This window comes from Patiria miniata, unplaced genomic scaffold, assembly GCF_015706575.1.
Source record: "Patiria miniata isolate m_02_andy unplaced genomic scaffold, ASM1570657v1 HiC_scaffold_28, whole genome shotgun sequence".
Classification (NCBI taxonomy): Eukaryota; Metazoa; Echinodermata; class Asteroidea; order Valvatida; family Asterinidae; genus Patiria; species Patiria miniata.
In genome coordinates this window covers 4,794,117-4,811,883 of record NW_024037067.1, presented here as the reverse complement: position 1 = coordinate 4,811,883, position 17,767 = coordinate 4,794,117, and the positions used below count along the sequence as shown (strand labels likewise).

At 41.9% G+C, this 17,767-nt stretch overlaps 2 protein-coding genes across 3 annotated transcripts; one reads left to right on the top strand and one right to left on the bottom strand.

Annotated features, from left to right (window-relative positions):
• Positions 1 to 794: 794 nt before the first annotated feature.
• LOC119734798 (AP-4 complex accessory subunit Tepsin-like) lies at positions 795 to 10,117 on the bottom strand. The gene is made up of 12 exons (XM_038208359.1): positions 9,979 to 10,117; positions 9,148 to 9,220; positions 8,157 to 8,248; positions 7,682 to 7,775; positions 7,350 to 7,417; positions 6,642 to 6,795; positions 5,565 to 5,870; positions 4,992 to 5,106; positions 4,665 to 4,784; positions 4,157 to 4,235; positions 3,166 to 3,303; positions 795 to 1,993 (listed from the first exon to the last, which is right to left on the bottom strand). Exons 1-12 carry the CDS (start codon positions 10,033 to 10,035, stop codon positions 896 to 898), a joined length of 2,394 nt encoding a protein of 797 aa, XP_038064287.1. The 5' UTR covers positions 10,036 to 10,117; the 3' UTR covers positions 795 to 895.
• Positions 10,118 to 10,167: 50 nt separating this feature from the next.
• LOC119734797 (N-sulphoglucosamine sulphohydrolase-like) lies at positions 10,168 to 16,737 on the top strand. 2 transcript variants are annotated; one of them, XM_038208358.1, is made up of 5 exons: positions 10,168 to 10,492; positions 10,978 to 11,244; positions 12,499 to 12,649; positions 13,593 to 13,822; positions 14,569 to 16,737. In XM_038208358.1, exons 1-5 carry the CDS (start codon positions 10,270 to 10,272, stop codon positions 15,357 to 15,359), a joined length of 1,662 nt encoding a protein of 553 aa, XP_038064286.1. In that variant the 5' UTR covers positions 10,168 to 10,269; the 3' UTR covers positions 15,360 to 16,737. The 2 variants fall into 2 exon arrangements, with proteins under 2 accessions (XP_038064286.1, XP_038064285.1); XM_038208357.1 differs by lacking the exon at positions 13,593 to 13,822 and adding an exon at positions 13,878 to 14,119 and having other exon boundaries at positions 10,170 to 10,492.
• Positions 16,738 to 17,767: the final 1,030 nt, after the last annotated feature.

Genomic DNA, 17,767 nt, shown 5'->3' with positions numbered 1-17,767 from the left:
CAAATGGTCGTGGACAATATCCCACGACACTGCTTGAAAGCAGGTTTTGTGTCGCCAACAACTGCAACACCATCAACGAAAGACTTGGTTTAAAAAAAAAAATCAAAATTTTTTTTTCCATGCAATCAAAAACAAAATGAGGATTTTAAAAGAACAGGCTTTGAAGCAGACCCAGGTGAAAAGGTAGGAGAACAGTAGGATCAAATAATAATAATAATTGGCATTTAAGAACGCCCTTATTAGTAAACTAAATTACAGCGCTTACAGTATTATTATTACCCCTGATCATTGGGCCAATTAAGCATTCCAAATACCATCTCAGCTCCCTGGGGAGTATACAGCTCGATGCTGCCTGTTAGGCGCAAGCAAACTAAATCAATCACATAACCATCTCTGCCCTCACAGGTACCCATTTACTCCTGGGTGGAGAGAAGCAAAGAGTGACAAAGTGCCTTGCCCAAGGGATAACCCAAAAAAACGGTCAAAAGTAGGACTTTGGTGGACAAAATAGGATAAAAGCAGGACTTTTGCATGCTTTCAGGAGTAGTTTTCGTTGATACTCTACCCATGCACAGCATCATAAGTCTCATTTGGCATGTTCTGTACTCACAACACGTGTGCTCCATCCTCAATTAAGCTCTTGGACGTACAGTTGCAGTACTCCTGCGCCCAAGCCCTTCATTGTGTGATTTACATATGACTGTGTAACACTTATGAAAAATATTCAATGAAATTTCATTTTTCGGAGTTGTGAGACAAAAAAGTAGGAAGTTCAAGAAAAAAAACTAGGAAAAGAATGAGCAAGGTGAAAAAAAACTAGGAAAAAGTAGGAAAAGAAGAAATACTTGAAAGCCTGAAATTAATTGGCAAGACTGACGTGTACACTAATACCACATCACTTCTTGCTGGCCAACATAGCATCCTTGACAAAATCAAAGCTGCCGGGTCTGTGAGAGTTCTCCTTCCCTTCCTCCCTCGGAGAAACGAAAGCAAAGTTTCCCTCCGGCGGCCTCTGGCTGAGTTTCAGAGGCACGGCCGACGAGCCGCTGAGTGCCACCCCGGCCAGCTGGGGGTACAAGGTGGAAATCTGGTCCCGGTTCAGATTCGGAGCGGCCGTCTGTGTTTGCACAATGCTGGTTTGGGTGGGCTCATTGGCGGACGATTTCCCAACAGGACCGGGCCCGGCTTTCTTGGCGTTTCCTCCGTTCACGGCAATTCCTGTTGTGGCAATGAGATCCTGGAAGTTGGCACTACGCGACATGATGGCGTCTGGTTTGCTCGGCTTTGTCGACGACTGTGTGCCTTCAAGCTTAGGACTCAACACCCTTGTTTCAATCGTGACATGTCTGCTTTCTGTTATCAAAGCTCTACCGTTACTGGAATGATCTGCTTCTTCCGTATTGGGACTTTTCAGCTTTTGAGTCTCGGTATCATCAAATTGAAGGAGAGAATCGGAGCTCTCCTTAGAAAGAGAAGAAGAGTTCTTGTTGAAGTACCTCTGTGTGTTGGCATCCAAGTCAGGAGCCAGGGTGGGCTGGTCTGTGGACGACAAGTCTAGCAAGCCATCAAAAAGTTGGGCATCTCCTTTGCCTATGACCCCACTCTTGTTATTTCTAACTTCATGTGTTTCATGTTTTGATATCCTGTCCAGTTGATAGATGGGTTGCGATTCAGGCTCTTCCAGTTTTGGCGCTGACCCCACCTCCATGCCAGCAAACAGTGACCCTGAACTTTTGGAAACACTGGGGGTGGTATCCACTGAATTAAACAGCAACACATCATCTTTGTGAGATGGCACATGTCCAGAATCCTTGGTATTTGAAATGGAACTTTGTGGACCTTTCGTTCCTGTCGTCTGTGGGTTATTTGAGTTGTCCGTTTGTAGTATACCGAAAATGGGATCTTTATTCTTATTGCTTGTTGAGTCATCTGCAGCCTTGGAAATCTTGGATGCGGTGGCCTCTTCATGTGTTCTCTCCAACTGCCTTAAAATCTACGAATAGAAATAAAGGGAACTGACTCGTCAGTTGATCTGAATATACAAAAGAACTTGTTCCCACTAAGAAAAAGTAATGTGATGTATCACAAGCTGTTAAAAGTTCTCCTGAGTCTTTTATTTCCTAGCATTAGCAGATCGTTAAACTCCTGATAGCGAAAGACTCTCTTCTTAAATGTTGGGCACCGCCTGTAATTAACTTTTAGGAAACTTGGATTAAGTATAACAGAGGGTTTGAAAAAAGGAAAAGATTCATGATTCCTACTTCCATGGAGTCAATCCAAAGATTTTGATTCTGGCGCAGAGTAATTCAAGTCATTCACTAGTCATTCACAAGTCCAGTCACAAGTAACGATGAAATATAACAAAGAAATGTCTTTGGACTGGTCATGAACTTGTGATGGACCTGTGGGGACTTGTGATGGACTTGTGAGGACTTTTGATGGAACTGTGATGGACTTGTGATCGAATTGCGAGGACTTGTGATGGACTTGTGAGGATCTTGTGAGGACTTGTGATGGACCTGTAAGGACTAGTGATGGACTTGTGATGGACTAGCTTGTGAAGACTTATGATGGACTTGTGAGGACTTGCGGTGGACCTGGGATGGACTTATGATGGACTTGCGAGGACTTGTGAGGACTTGTGATGGACCTGTAAGGACTAGTGATGGACTTGTGATGGACTAGCTTGGGAGGACTTATGGTGGACTTGTGAGGACTTGCGATGGACCTGGGATGGACTTGTGATTGACTTGTGATTAACTTGTGAGGACATGTGATGGACTTGTGATGAACTTGTGAAGTCATGTGATGGACTTGTGATGGAATTGCGAGGACTTGTGATGAACTTGTGAGGATCTTGTGAGGACATGTGAGGACTTGTGATGGACTTTTGATGGAACAGTGATGGGCTTGTGATGGAATTGCGAGGACTTGTGATGAACTTGTGAGGATCTTGTGAGGACTTGTGAGGACTTGTGATGGACCTGTAAGGACTAGTGATGGACTTGTGATGGACTAGCTTGTGAGGACTTATGATGGACTTGTGATTGACTTGTGATTAACTTGTTAGGACCTGTGATGGACTTGCGATGGACATGTGATGGACTTGTGAGGACTTGTGACGAAGTTGTGATGACACGTGACAGACCCAGACGCATAACCTACCTTCGATGCTTTGGCCTGTAGCAACCTGTCTGTGGTTTCAACCTGCAATTTCTTCAGAGCATTTGGGATGAAACCAAGCAGATGCTCAGGTGAGGCTATGTCTTCTCGCATCATGGCTTCCAGGGCACACAAGCATCTCTGCAAAAAAAATATTCAAAAAGGAAGGAAACTGGATCTGATTACTGGCAAACTTTTATGATCTTAGTTTTATTTGAATGGATTTTGATTCTTTCGAGCAATCAGAATTACTTTAAACAGTCAGCATTTTGAAAAATAATTGTTAGCAATCGCATTACAATTAAAAACGTTTGAGGTATTTCTTGGCATTTCCTGATAAAAAATTGGTGTTGGCTAACATGCCAGTCTTATAGCAAATTTATACTTCAGTCTTAGGGTGAGTCGGCCGACCATCGTTAGAAATTGATACAAAATTCCACTTTCCTTGAAAATGACAGCACACCAGGTTTTATTTGAATGGATTTTGATTCTTTCGAGCAATCAGAATTACTTTAAACAGTCAGCATTTTGAAAAATAATTGTTAGCAATCGCATTACAATTAAAAACGTTTGAGGTATTTCTTGGCATTTCCTGATAAAAAATTGGTGTTGGCTAACATGCCAGTCTTATAGCAAATTTATACTTCAGTCTTAGGGTGAGTCGGCCGACCATCGTTAGAAATTGATACAAAAATTCCACTTTCCTTGAAAATGACAGCACACCAGGTGCAATGATTTCACATGCTTGAAACTGTTATTCACTTGCAATCAAGTAAGGTATTTCATAATAATTTGGCAGCATTTTTTTTTGATGTTTGCAAAAGTGGTATATTACATTTAATTGACTAAAAATTGGTTTTCTGTCATCATTTTCGGTGATCTTCCCACACACAATATTTCCCCTTGGCAGGCCACTCTACCATCATACAAATGGGACACACAATGGTCGATGGATGGAGAATATGAACCAAAAAAAAGGAGATGCAAAACATACCATCTGAACAGGAACCGAAGAAGACTGTAGCTCCAAACCTAATAATTCTGTCACCTTCTCACAATTAAGAGTTGAACAACTGCAACAGCGAATACAGAAAATCAAAGTTCACGTTGCATTCTTATGTCAACAAAAAATAGATGGAACTTGATTATGCGTTAAGGTGTAGGCCACCAAATGCAAACTGCAATGCTACAATGCAAACTGGGGCCCGTCTCAATTCATATCTGGGACGAATTCCGTACAAGTTGCGGACACTGTATCGCGGCAGGATTCTGAACAACTTCCCTGCAATCTTCCCGCGATGAAGTGATCAGTATTGGTGAGTCAAGCAGTTGCTGATGAAATTTCCCCTGAACATGTCCGGGACAAATGCAGAGCTTCTTCCGGACAAAGTGAATGATTCTACCCGCGACTTGTCCGGAACTTGTCCTGGATATGAATTGAGAAGGGCCCTTACAAAAGTTATTTTTCTTTCCAAAAACTCATCTTTCGACACTAAGCTCACCGTTTGACAAACTGAGCCAGTGCGTCCCTTGACGGAGTCGGTTTGCAATCGGAGGCGGTCGCAAAGTCCTCCACCAACTTGGTTTCCATGGAGACATCCTCCACGGACACTGATTCCAATCTACAATTAAAAAAATACAAAAACATACTCCAATAATCATTTTTAGGGTGAGTTTTCCCTTAAGCAAATTTCTCCATGACCTAAAATATAAAAAAAAAATTCACATCTAAATAATGGGTACCTTCAATTCAAACAAATGTTTTTAAACCCATCTGAAAACTGTTATATTATCATACGTTTTAGATACACATGTATTTTAAGTTTAACCTCTCTGAGAGATCGGTGCTGCCACCACTGTGCTGTCCATCGCTGTTGGATGCATTGCTGCCACGCCCTCCGGAACTGTCTTCCCAGCCCCCTCCTGGCTTGCCTTGCTTGTGCGCTATAAGAAGGCAGGGGTGAAATATAATTAACTGTATTAATCACAACAATGGGAGGTACTTGGAGGAGAGCACCTTTGTTAACCCTAAAAGGGCTGGGGGGCGAAATCCGCCCCCCCCCCTCAACTTTCTCCGCGATAGCCTTAAAAAAATTTTTTCGCGACCCGAGCTGTTATGACTTTTTAGCCTCGAGCCTTGTGCATCTTTTGATACCAAAAACATAAAAATTGGACCAGGGGTTGCCGCGTAGCGAACATTTTTCCGACGTTATGCACCGTGAAGACTGAATTTTCCCATATACATCTTGTACACAGAGCAGAATTACCATTTGTAAACATGAATAATTAATTAGCCATAATTCCAAAACCCTTTATGCTATTTTTAAAAACGTTGAGCTTTTGTCCCAAAAATGCAAAAATATTGTTCAACTTTGAAAATGTCAGATTTTGGGTTTTTTTACCGGAAGTGACCCTCCTGACATCTCGATTGCTGGGCTGGCAGCTTTGGACCCTCGGCGATTCCCCTTCACGATCATCAACAACCACGGGTTTGTACTCCCCCTGTCTAGCCGCAGACTCCGCCCCCGAGGAGGTCCTTTGCCTTCTGGACAGGAACGAGAACGAAGACGATGAACCGCGGTCGGACTCTAAGTCTCCTAGAGGGCGGTAGTCACTCTGCGGACCGCTTTGCGTCGACGTTGCCGGCGATTCCCGGAAGGAGTCCGTGAGCTGGCGGAAACCCTCTTTAATGGTGTCCCCCAAAGATTCTGTGGTTGAAAGTCATGAGGATTTTTCTAATCAGTTTTGTGGGGTCAACATTTTCGACACATGCAAGCAACTATTCTGATTGAACAGTTGTGTAATAATCACGTTTATAAGTACGAGTGAACACTAACTTTCAGTTTCATTCTGGAGCTATCTTATACGCTCATCCTCCATTCTGGTCAGCACTTGCAGGCAATGATAATAATAGGGCAAAACGCTCAGGCAAGTGAGAGAAGAATGAGAAAAGATGACAAAATATTCAGTTGTTGTAATACTTATGAATTTCTTTACAATTTCAGACAATATAACTGTTGTTACTGTTTTATTGAAATTTTAAAAAAATGTGTGGCTTTTAAAACTTTTTGCTTGAAAAAATTGTCGGATAATTTTTTTTCCTACACAAAAATACAAAAAGCGTAGCAAATTTCAAAACAAAATTTTTTTTTAAAGAATTTGTTCACTGTGATCAAATTTTCTAACCAGTTAGTGATTCTCTCCAGGGATGTAGTCAATTCCGTCACAAGTCCCTGCATGTCTATCACAAGTCCTCCAGTCTCAATTCAACTCACAAGCTATTCAAATAAGCTTTGACAAAGGCATTCCTATTTTTTCTGCTAATCCACTGTTATTTGTGAGTGGACTTGTGATTTACTTTCGACCGGACTTGTGACGGACTCGACTACATCCAAGCTGAAAATATCCAAAAGAACCCTTGAAAAAAACAAACACTCTCCTAAATCAGCTGGCAAAAATGACAATGCTTCTGGACTTACTCTGTTTATGTACGGGTACCCCGGTGTTGCCAAATCCTTCCATGCTGCCTCCGCTTCGACTTGTCCCCAGTCCTCTGCCCACTGTCGCCTCTTTGTTGTGGCTCGGCTCTTTGTTCTTGGATCTCTCCGTGTCAAATAATACTTCAGAGAGCTCCTGATAAGGAAGAGAGAGTACTGAGCTGAGGATGATTCACTGAGTTGTAGGGGGATGCAATGGAAAATGCTTCCACGTTGTTGGGGAGTGTGGCCTAGTGGTTAGGGTTCGTGACTCATGATCAGAGGGTCAGGGGTTCGAATCCAACTGCTGGTCATATGTTGTGTCCTTGGGCAAACCACTTCGCCCCACTTGCCTCTCTCCACCCAGGAGGACAAATCGGAACCGGCATTTGGCAACCTGCCGTGGTCTGGCCTTCCATCCAGGGGGAATAGAAATATTCTCAGTCTTTTCATGCCAAGGAAACTAGAGATAAATGCCGGCCTAATGGGCCTCATCGGCGCGTGATCTTTCTTCTCTCCACAATTTGCTTTAGGCTTCCGATCTCCAGTGCCATGGGCACTCCTCGAGGATTCCTTAATTCCATTATCAGCAATAAATAGTGACGTATTCTGCACATTCCGTTTTCCTTATTATTCAGGGATTGTTGTTCAAGGAATTTATGGGGAAAAAAGGAGAAACCAACGATACAGTCATACACTTTTTGTTCTCACCTTTGCTGCGGTTCTGACTGCAACGTATGGAGCATTGCCATGCAGGGGGTCTGGTGGTCCGCTAAATTCTGTTGGGGTGAAAAAAAACGAAAAAAAACAAGAAGTAGGAACATTATGCAGCAGTTCTTTGAGTGTTCACTTTAAAAAGTTCAAAACAGAGAAAACTTAAAAAAAAAAAAAAAAAAAAAAAACGATCACAGTTTGGGAAACTGGTCCAATGTCTGATCAGTGAACCACTGTCATTTATGTGAGACATACTTTTTAATGAATGACAACTTAAATACTGAAAGATTCTGTTGAAAAAATGATTCTAGCAATAGTAGTACACTCACTAGTAGCAAGTTGAATTCCCGTGGACCGCCTCAACAGACTATGGTGAAACTCCTCACTGCCATTCTCCACAACAAATTTCATCACTCGTAACACCTGTAAGCATAAAACAAAAGAGGGTTAGCATGTTAGGAATATCTGTCATTTTATACAAATAATGAATGCTTATGAGTGCAATGGTAAGAATAATTACATGAGGTCACAGAAGGGGTTTTACAAACATTTTAGCCTAAAGCCTGGTTCATACTTCACGCGAATGCGAATGCGAAGCGAATACGACGTCACGAAGCATTCGCTGCGAAATTCGCTTGAGTTGAAATATGTTCAACTTTTACGAATTCGCAGCGCGAATACTTGCCATGACGTCACAAATTCGCGTTCGCTTTCGCGCCGAGTATGAACCGGGCTTTCAGTGGTTTTCAGTATAATGGCATCCAATGAATAAGCTGGTGTTATATTCCTGCTGTGAATATTTACCTTGAACTTAATGTGGTGAGATGACTTGTCCAGTCTGTCCACAAGAACGTCCAGTAACGACTTGCAGTAACTGCTGGAGACATAGGTAAGATCTGTTTGCAATGGACAACCAAAACAAAACGCTCAATTTAGTAGAATGTTTCAACCCTGTTAAGGCTGTTACGTCCCAACTGAGGCAATGGTCCCAACTACAGTTGAGACAGTCCGGACTATTGTTGGGATTGCCTCAACTATAGCTGGGATGATCCTAACTGTAGTTGGGCATTTTCCCAACTATATTTGGGATGACGCCATAGTTGGGCGGAACAGCTGGATTCTGATAGAGGTACCATAGACTATTCTAGACCCAACCTATGCAAGATCAGCAATGGAAGCGGTACTTTCCTAGCCTTCCTTTTCTGTGACCTAGGTTCGAAACCCACTCAGGCCGCAATACGGATTAGTTTTTCAGTCCCTGCCAGCCTGCCTGATTCTGTCGGCTTTTTCTAAATATTTTTTTGGTTTTTTGGTCACACAAATATGAAAAAATGGCAGACGCGGATCCGGGGGGGGGGGGGGGGCAAATTCCCCCCAACTCTGTCAAAAAAAAATATTTCCATAGAAATTCATGAAAGAAAATGCAAAACCCCTCCCCCCCCCCTGCTCTGACACTTTATACTGGTAATAATGTGCACATTATTGATTTTCGTAGGCCAAGTGTCTGGAGAAAAAAACCCTGTGTACATTTCAAATTTTTGCCAATGAACCCCCCCCCCTGCAAAAAGTCCTGGATCCGCCCTGGTATGGTCACTGATTTCTCCCAAAACAGGTTTCTTCAGGCTTGTGAACTACATTGTGGACTTTCAGGAATTCTTTCCACTGCCAGGAAAAATTATAATAAATAAGATAACATGCTAATGACAAATGTTTGGCATTTTTTTACTGGGTTTCGATGTACGAACAAAGCCAACAGCTACGGGTGATGTTCAACAGTCTGAACTTAAAAAATCACCTGCTATTTCTTGATAAAGGTAGCCAGGCGTAGGTGTGTCGTCATCTGATGTTGCCTTTATTATCGTGGGAAACTGCAACAAAGAAGTACATATCATTAACAAGCTTTGAAAGGCTCACAGTAATTCCCTCATTTTTAAAACTTCAATAATCAAAGGGAAAAGGATGAAGTCTGTGGGAGTCATGGAAAAAATTAAGTAGGGGCCTCCAGGCCACCTAGTGATCCCTTAGTAATATAATCATCAACTTGAAAATTTCTATCTTTCATAGTTCAAACAAACGGTTTTAAAAAAAATCATTTAGTTTCTGTTTCCCTCATGTATTGATTATCATGTTATCCACTCGAAAACCCATGACACCAAGCTATACTACATTCTTTACAAAATATGATTGAAAATTTCTAAAAAGTAAAAGCAGGAAAACTCAAATTTCCTCAAAATCTGTGTCTTTAAGTTTAATATTCATGCTTATTTTAAATAAATAGCCTAGGCCTAGTATAGCCAACACAGACAGCAATCATGATTTAAAAAAAAACCCGATATTGGAATATAAACAGTATGAAACTATGAATGTGCAAAAAAATTCAAAAGTTTATAAATAAATCACACACAAATTTCTATTCAGAAAAAAGGGTCACCGCATGAACAGCGCCCTCACATTATTTTCTAATGTCCCAAATACAGTTAGTTTTATTTTAACGTTACTTTTTAAAGTAGTTTTTGGCAATGAATCTTGAGTTGTCAAGATTGCCACTGTGTACACTGAGAGAAAAAAGGCTATTTTCATTCTCTCTGTTTTTATTACGGAAATAATGAACCGAATGGGCCAGTACCTTATGCAGAAAAGTGACTTTTCCCATCACATCAGACACGACCGTGGACGCCGCCATGTTTTTGAAGATTCCTAAACTTGTTTCAGTCCCGCTCGGGTCCTTAATCGGCACTCATACATTTAACTTGCGAAACCTCAGTTTATTTCCCTCAGCTGCTTAAATCGATATGGACATTTCTGTTAATTTAAGTCCCTCAATCCATGGCAGTGCTTTCATGTATTCTGAAAAGTTTTAAATCACTTTGTTGACAAAGTACATATTTTTTGGCTCTTTGTCGACTAGTGCAGGTCAATGTTTTGGAAAGCTCATTATATATTTTGTGAAGAAGGTCGCGTGATAAAACCGGACAAAGCTCAAACTCAAAGTGGCCTTGACCTGACATGCACAGGTACAGGTTTGGGCAAAAAGCATAGCAGAAGAAGCAAAATGGCAATGTTAGTACTTGGTGTAGTTTGTCTGTTACTTGCGCACGTATCGGCAAGTCCCCCTAAGAAGAATGCTCTGGTTATCATAGGTGAGTGACTGAGTGTACAGCAGGTTTGATTCTTTTTTGAGGAGTTCTTTTCCTACCTCCAATGAAAATACACAGACTGTCACGGACACTCCATGATACAGCGAAGTGTTTCAAGGGCTTGACCTGTGATTGACTTGAATAAGGCCAAATAAAAAATAGTAACAAAATAGTTCCTTGTCCAGGCTTTTTTTTTTAAAGGGAGGAGGTGGGCCCTTTTTTTCCCAAGATCACGGATTTTCCAAGATGGATTCTTCCAATTTTCTCGATTCTTTTGCTGATACTTTTGTGTTCAAAGCGGGAGCTGTCACTTTTTCTGCCATATTTTGAACTTCCAGTTCCGTAGTAAAAATGTAGTAAAAATGTATTTTTTTTTATAAAAGGGAAGTGGGCTGAAAAAAAAGGAAGCAGGCGGGGACGAGAAACTTGTTCATTTTTTTACTTGGCCTAAAACCAACCTGTTAACTTGGGTTAATGCTTTTTTGTAGCTGATGATGCAGGCTTCGAGACCCAAGTCTACAACAACAGCGTCTGCAAGACGCCCAACATCGACCAGTTGGCGCAGAGCAGCGTCGTCATCCGCCACGCCTACACCTCGGTCAGTAGCTGCTCGCCTAGCCGGTCGGCCATCCTGACGGGCCTGCCCCAGCACCAGAATGGCATGTACGGCCTGGAGCACACGGTCCATCACTTCCGCTCTTTTGACGCTGTTCAGACCCTGCCGGTCATACTGAAACCGGCAGGAATAAAGACAGGTTTGTATGGGGTTGGCTGGCATGATTCATTTTTTTTTATTTGCTGGTCAGAAGTGTGAAACTACATTTAATAATTGGCATGAATCCAAGTAATTAGAGGGGCCTCGTAGCCGAGCAGTTAGAGCGTGGAGCTACGGAGTGGAAGGTTGGCGGTTCGAATCCCATTCGGACCAAAAACTGGAAAACACTCTGTGACGGCCCAACAGTAAAATGGGTACCTGATTCGTTCAGGGAAGGTAAGATGGGGAGAGGAGAGGACTGGGCCCCGCCACTCATATGCCGCGCCAGACTGGGACCGTGAGTGCATAAAAACGTGCAAAATTACTACTGACGTTTTTTTACTCACCATTAGGCTAATTAATGCCCACAGAACACATACATGAAAATGATAAAGTTGCAAGCATGTCATCTGCGAAATTTGAGACCTTAAATCCAATTTTAAGGCAAGTTTTTGGCAGTTCAAAAACCATCCATGTCAATCTCCATGCTCTGGAAATGGGTGTGTGATTCCCAATGTATTCTGGGTAGGTGTAGGAAGTGCCCTGCAGCTTACTTGTTTTTTAATTGATAGCCAAATGAACACAGCGCCCTCTGTTAAAAAATGAAATATTCTACATTCACTCAGATCAACAAGAGGGCGCTGCTTTATCTACAAGATGAAAATGTTCTAGCTAGGGAGTTTTTTTGCACAATGCATTGCAGTACACATCAATGTGATGTCTCACGTTTGGATTTCGCTAACTCTCTGCAAAATTAGAATTAAAAGCTGAATTTTTGGTGATGCAATGCTCACAACAGCAACTTTGCGAGGCAGAAGTTTTGGGGATTATTGAGGAAACTGTAGTGAGTAAGAAGCTTGCAAATTTGATTCACACTGGTTTTATTATGCAGCACAAACTTTTGCATGATATGGATACCTTAAGTTTTGGGACTCTCATACACAGTATTGAGAGTCCCAAATTTTCGGACTAATGCCGCGCCCAAGACACAGTGGACCTCTAACATCCCACTGCCCCTACGGCCAGTAATGGCTATGGGATCTTTACCCTTTTTTTTTACCAAGTAATTCAATTTCCATGAATGCCCAAAGTGGCAAGAGATTACATTTCTGAAATTGAGCACTTTGTTTGTGTTTTGGTACAATGAAATTAAGGTTGAAGACATACCGCAAGCAGATGAATATAGTACCTACATGCATGTAGGAGCAATTGCCATTATGTCGAAATCTTTCCACTGTCTTCTGTTTTTTTACAGCGATCATAGGCAAGAAGCATGTGGCTCCTGCCGAAGTCTACAAGTTTGACTACGAAGAGACAGAGTTCAACAACCCCATGCTGCAGTGTGCCCGCAACATCACTCGTATGAAGGAGTTTGTGCAGACCTTTTTGAGCACAAACACAACCAAGTAAATGGCCCGTCTCGATTCACATACGGGACGAGTTCCAGACAAGTTGCGGCTAGAATCATTCACTTTGTCCCGAAGAACATCTTTGTCCCAGAAATGTGCTGGGGAAATTATAATCAGCAACTGCTTGACTCACCAATACTGATAACTTCATTGCGGGAAGATTGCGGGGAAGTTGTTCAGAATCCTGCAACTTATACCCGATACAATGTCTTGAACTTGTTCGGAACTTGTCCCTGATGTGAATAGAGACAGGCCCTAAGGAACTGTTGTAATCTGGAGTCATCTCAGTGATAATTCAAAAAAAATTGGAAGGAAAATATCCCAATAGGCCAGTTGCATTTCGGTCAGCAATTTTCTGGGTGCTCTGTTGTGTGAGCAGTAGGGCTAATTCTAGCAGTGGCTTCCATGGATTATCATCGAGAGGACTCCTAACGTGAGGGCTTGGTGAAGTCTGCTTTTATATCTGCTTGTAGTCTTTAATATTTTGCATTTACTGTAAAAGTACAATCGCTTCCTACCATGTGCTATTTTGACCACAGTTTTAATTTAATTTAATTTCTGGCAATGAAACCAAGGATTCTTCAAAAGTGTCCCAGACACTGTTGCACGAAATCCTGAAGAATCTGGTATAGAGAGAAGACAGTGAGAAGAAATTACAGTTTTAGAGGTGGGGGGAAAACCCCAGGAGAATATTCTGGGGGACACCCACGGAACCAGGAAGGGACTGAAAACCCAATCCACCGAACCCGGTGGAAGGCGAGGAAAGTAACCACGCAGTCAACATGACCTGTGCAAAAATTCTGCTCCTATAGATATCTGCTTTGACAACTTAGAGCAGAACAGCGAGTCGTGGGGCAGGGCTAAGTGGATCAGTCTGTTAACTCCAGAGTCTGAGCCTGCAAAGCACCACTGGTTAAAATGTGTCCCATTCCTCCACCAGGCCCTTCATGCTCTATGTAGGCTTCAATGACCCCCACCGCTGTGGCGGGAAGCTGGGACTGTTCTGTGACAAATGGGGCACCGGTGCTCCAGGCATGGGTGTCATCCCTGACTGGCATCCTTTGTTCTATAAACCAGAGGAGGTCGTTGTGCCTCCGTACCTACCTGACACACCAGCGACACGCATGGATATCGCCGCACAGTACACTTCCATCAGTCGCATGGACCAAGGTATCTAGCCCTTCTCTTATACTTACGATTCCCTCTAAATGCTTTTTTTTATCAGGCCTTTTCTGCTCTACATTGGGTTTAAAGACCCTCATCGGGCAGGCCCGACTGACATACCAAAATATGGGCAATTTGCGGAACGCTTTGGCAACGGCCAGCCGGGGATGGGGGACATCACGGATTGGAAGCCGGCTCAATATGAACCATCTGATGTGATTGTGCCTCCGTATCTGCCAGATACCCTGGCGACAAGAACGGATATTGCGGCACAGTATACCTCAATCAGCAGGATGGATGCAGGTATTGCATTTGTTCTGACTTTGTTCCTCCCAAACAACATCCACAAATGCATCCGTCACTGCTTGGTATACATCCATTTAACTGTAATTGTGGAGCACTGAGTTTTCTAAAACTGGCTCAAAAACTCCACAAATTCATCCATCAAGCCATCTTCGTGGCCCATTTTCCGTGTTCCTGGTCCATTTTCGTAACGTTTAGTAACCCAAATGTCATGCAGCTTAGCTGCATGGTATTTGCTTTTAATGTCAGATCTTCAAATTATTGATGCATACAGTCAACATTCCATGGAATTACTTTGAAGTTTGAATTGGGTGCGTGTCGGAATTTAAACTCACATTTTACCCTTTGGCAAGCCTTTCTTCCAAGCCATTGTTAATGCATGTAAAGGTAGTTTCTGCTTTATTTCTAACCAGTGTTTGTGACTCTCTATATTATCTTTGAATGCACAGGTGTCGGCATGCTTTTGAAGGAGTTGCAAGCTTTCGGCCACCTCAACGACACCCTCATCATCTACACGGCCGATAACGGCATCCCCTTCCCCAACGCCAAGACCAACCTGTACGAGCCAGGCATGGGGGAGCCCATGATGGTCTCCAACCCTTACGTCAAGCAACGCTGGGGCCAATACAGCGAGGCCATAACCAGCACTACTGACATTGTGCCCACAGTTCTGGACTGGTTCGGGGTATCCTACCCGGACTATGTCCTCGAGGGCAAGAAAGTCACCCTAACGGGCAAGTCCATGCTTCCCATCACTTCAGCCGAGCCAACTGGCTGGGATCACATCTTCTCGAGCCACAACTTCCACGAGGTGACCATGTACTACCCCATGCGGGTCATGCGGGACCGGCAGTACCGACTGATCCACAATATGAACTACCGGGCCCCGTACCCCATCGCGCAAGACCTGGCCGCGTGCCCGACTTTCATCGACATCCTGAACAACACGGCAGCTGGCAAGCCCACCAAGTGGTATAAGACCCTGGACCAGTACTACTATCGACCTGAATGGGAGCTGTACGACGTTACCAATGACCCCTTGGAGAAGGTCAACCTGGCGTATGATGCTGCCCACAAGTCCACCTTGGAAGCCATGCAGACGGCAGTCTGTGACTGGCGCCACGCAACCAACGATCCCTGGCGATGCTTCCCCGAAGGTGTCATCCACGGACCCAAGTGCATCGATCTGCAAAATGAGCCCCCTAAAAATAAATACGCTAAAGAATACAATGGAAACTAGTGAGAACACACTGATACAGACCACTGATATGATTCTTTCTTACATTTTTTATATGGTATTGGAGAAAATGTAAAAGAATTGACTCTTGGAGTTAATGTTTGATTTTAATGGATATTAATGGAGTTATATTATTGGGGCTTAAAAAGTCATTTTTCATCCCACCTATACTCCTTTTTTTATGATTATGTACTCATTTTGGAAGTTAAAAAGGTGTAAATGGGAATGTGGCAAAGGAGTCATGTGTTTTCTTGTGACGATTTGTTGGTCATCACTTTGTCATTCCTAAGCGAAACATTTCATACTTTTTGTTCATTTGATACTTGATTTAGAGTGTTGTTCTTCTTGTATGTCCCCACCTTTAGCCAAACTTATTTGGGGTCATTTTTAAAATAAATTTCTATGAAAAGCATGATTGGATGTTCCAAAAGGCGTTTGTCAAATGTCACGCAACTTTCTGTGCTACTTCCCTATATTTTTGTACAAATGTTCTAGGTGTTTGGAGTTCGTCATATCATGACATTCTTTATGGGGGAAAATGGAGTGTTTTGTTGTTAAGGAGGTAGTACTTAGGTATAGGTAAACTTTTTGTTGGGAGTGTTCAGCCTTACTTTCTATGCTATGCACAACAGTTTCTTTTGATTCGGTTGTCAACAAATGACAAATCATGAAAGAAAATAAATCTTCAGCTTTTGGATTTTTAGTTTGATTCATCAGTTGTTTATACATTAATCTACTGATTTAAAGAGGCAACAATAAGTTGTCTCGTCTCACATTTTTTATATAACTATACAGATTTTTTTTTTATTCTTGTTATATTTTTCTTTATCCGCATAATAAAAAGTTTTCTTTTTGTATTTTCTGTATTCTGAAATAGGGTCACCATACAATCCAAAAAGTTGGATGGTAATGACAATTGGTAGACGCAATATGTCTATGACGTGCCATGTAATGGTTGGCAATATTCACGTTTTGTAGAAAGTGAAGTCAACCTTTTATAATACTGTATGTAATGCTGGGTTGTTTGCAGTAAGCCTATGTATACCGCACCTAAACAGAAGTACATGTAAATAGAAAACGGTTATCCGTAGCTAAAAGCAAGAAGACGTAATCATATAGCTTTTAATTAACGATTATTCCTTACTATTTCAAAAGTACTTTAAAACTACCTCATAGTCTTGTTCAAGTATAATGAACCATTGATCCAACATAAATGCATTGTTGTCCAAATTATTATTTTTTTTCGATTGCCAATAACATGACCTCTGTAAGGCTGTGAGCTACATTATCATTTTTGTGATGCGTTAAATTTTATTTTCATGTCGGTATATTTTGGTAAACTGTTGATACAATAAAACAGAACACAAATTGCAAATGAAAATTACTTGTTTTTTTTGTTTTGATATTCGTCGGCGTAATATGTTTAGGTAAGCTGGTTCGGCAGTTCGGATTATATTTTTTTTAAAACAAAAACCGTGTGACGATTAGGCCTATAAATCAAAACACGTTACCGAAACTTTTCTAGGCCATGGCGTCATTGTTCAGGGACATCTTCACCACGACTAGGCGGTACATGACTTATATAAGTTTTTAGAAAGCTCTCAAAAATGGCTTGTAGAAAAAAAGATCAACGAATATAACACATTTCGGCTGAATGTCGTAAAACTCCCCAAATCGAGGGTCCTTCCCTTAAGTTGACTGCCTTCCTGAAACGTATTAAGTTTTCAAAGACTTCTAGCGATATACAGACGTCACATACAATTACAAAGCCTAAATGGTCAAAGATAGAGCTGGCTATCGAGAGCTCTCCTCGTTGGGAGAACAGTTTCTCTGGTAGGTTCAATATAAAAGAAAATGCGTCTTTGTCAGTCGACCAGTGTACTCCAAGTGATCATGATCGCTGGATGGGTAGGCCTAATCTGTCGTAGTTGATGAAGTCTGTTTTTTTTTATTTTATTTTTTTACGTCTTTCGCCCTCGTCTCTTCAGGTAATTTGTTCATCACTTCCTTCGAGATGACCTTGTGGAATCGCAACTTTGCAAGGGCGTGTCGGGTTCAGACGAATGGATGTGCGCAATATGTCCATGACGTCTATACATTGTAAATACATGAGGGTTACCCTGGCTGAAATAAAAAAAAAAGACAATGCTATCTTCTCTATTTCGTGGCTTCACCATGGTATATATTTTTTGACCTTGAAAGTGACGGGTAATTCCTAACTACATCAAAGGTTTTTTTTTAGAAACTACCTCGCAGTCTTGTACGAAGAGTATAATGAGCCGATGAAGAGTATAATGATCCAACAATTGTTAAAAATAAAATTCCCTTTTTAATATGGCTGTAAGCTACATTGTAATTTTTTGTGATGTACAATTTTATATTTGTGCGTAAAGTTTGGTAAGTGGATACAA

Coding starts and splice junctions, on each gene's coding strand:
- LOC119734798 (XM_038208359.1), bottom strand. CDS start 10,035: ATGGCGGCGTCCACGGTCGTGTCTGATGTGATGGGAAAAGTCACTTTT. Junction 5,107..5,564: donor TGTCAGGAGGGTCACTTCCG/GTAAAAAAACCC, acceptor GCCTTCTTATAG/CGCACAAGCAAGGCAAGCCA. Junction 1,994..3,165: donor TACAGGCCAAAGCATCGAAG/GTAGGTTATGCG, acceptor TTCTATTCGTAG/ATTTTAAGGCAGTTGGAGAG.
- LOC119734797 (XM_038208357.1), top strand. CDS start 10,270: ATGTTTTGGAAAGCTCATTATATATTTTGTGAAGAAGGTCGCGTGATA. Junction 11,245..12,498: donor ACCGGCAGGAATAAAGACAG/GTTTGTATGGGG, acceptor GTTTTTTTACAG/CGATCATAGGCAAGAAGCAT. Junction 14,120..14,568: donor AATCAGCAGGATGGATGCAG/GTATTGCATTTG, acceptor TTGAATGCACAG/GTGTCGGCATGCTTTTGAAG.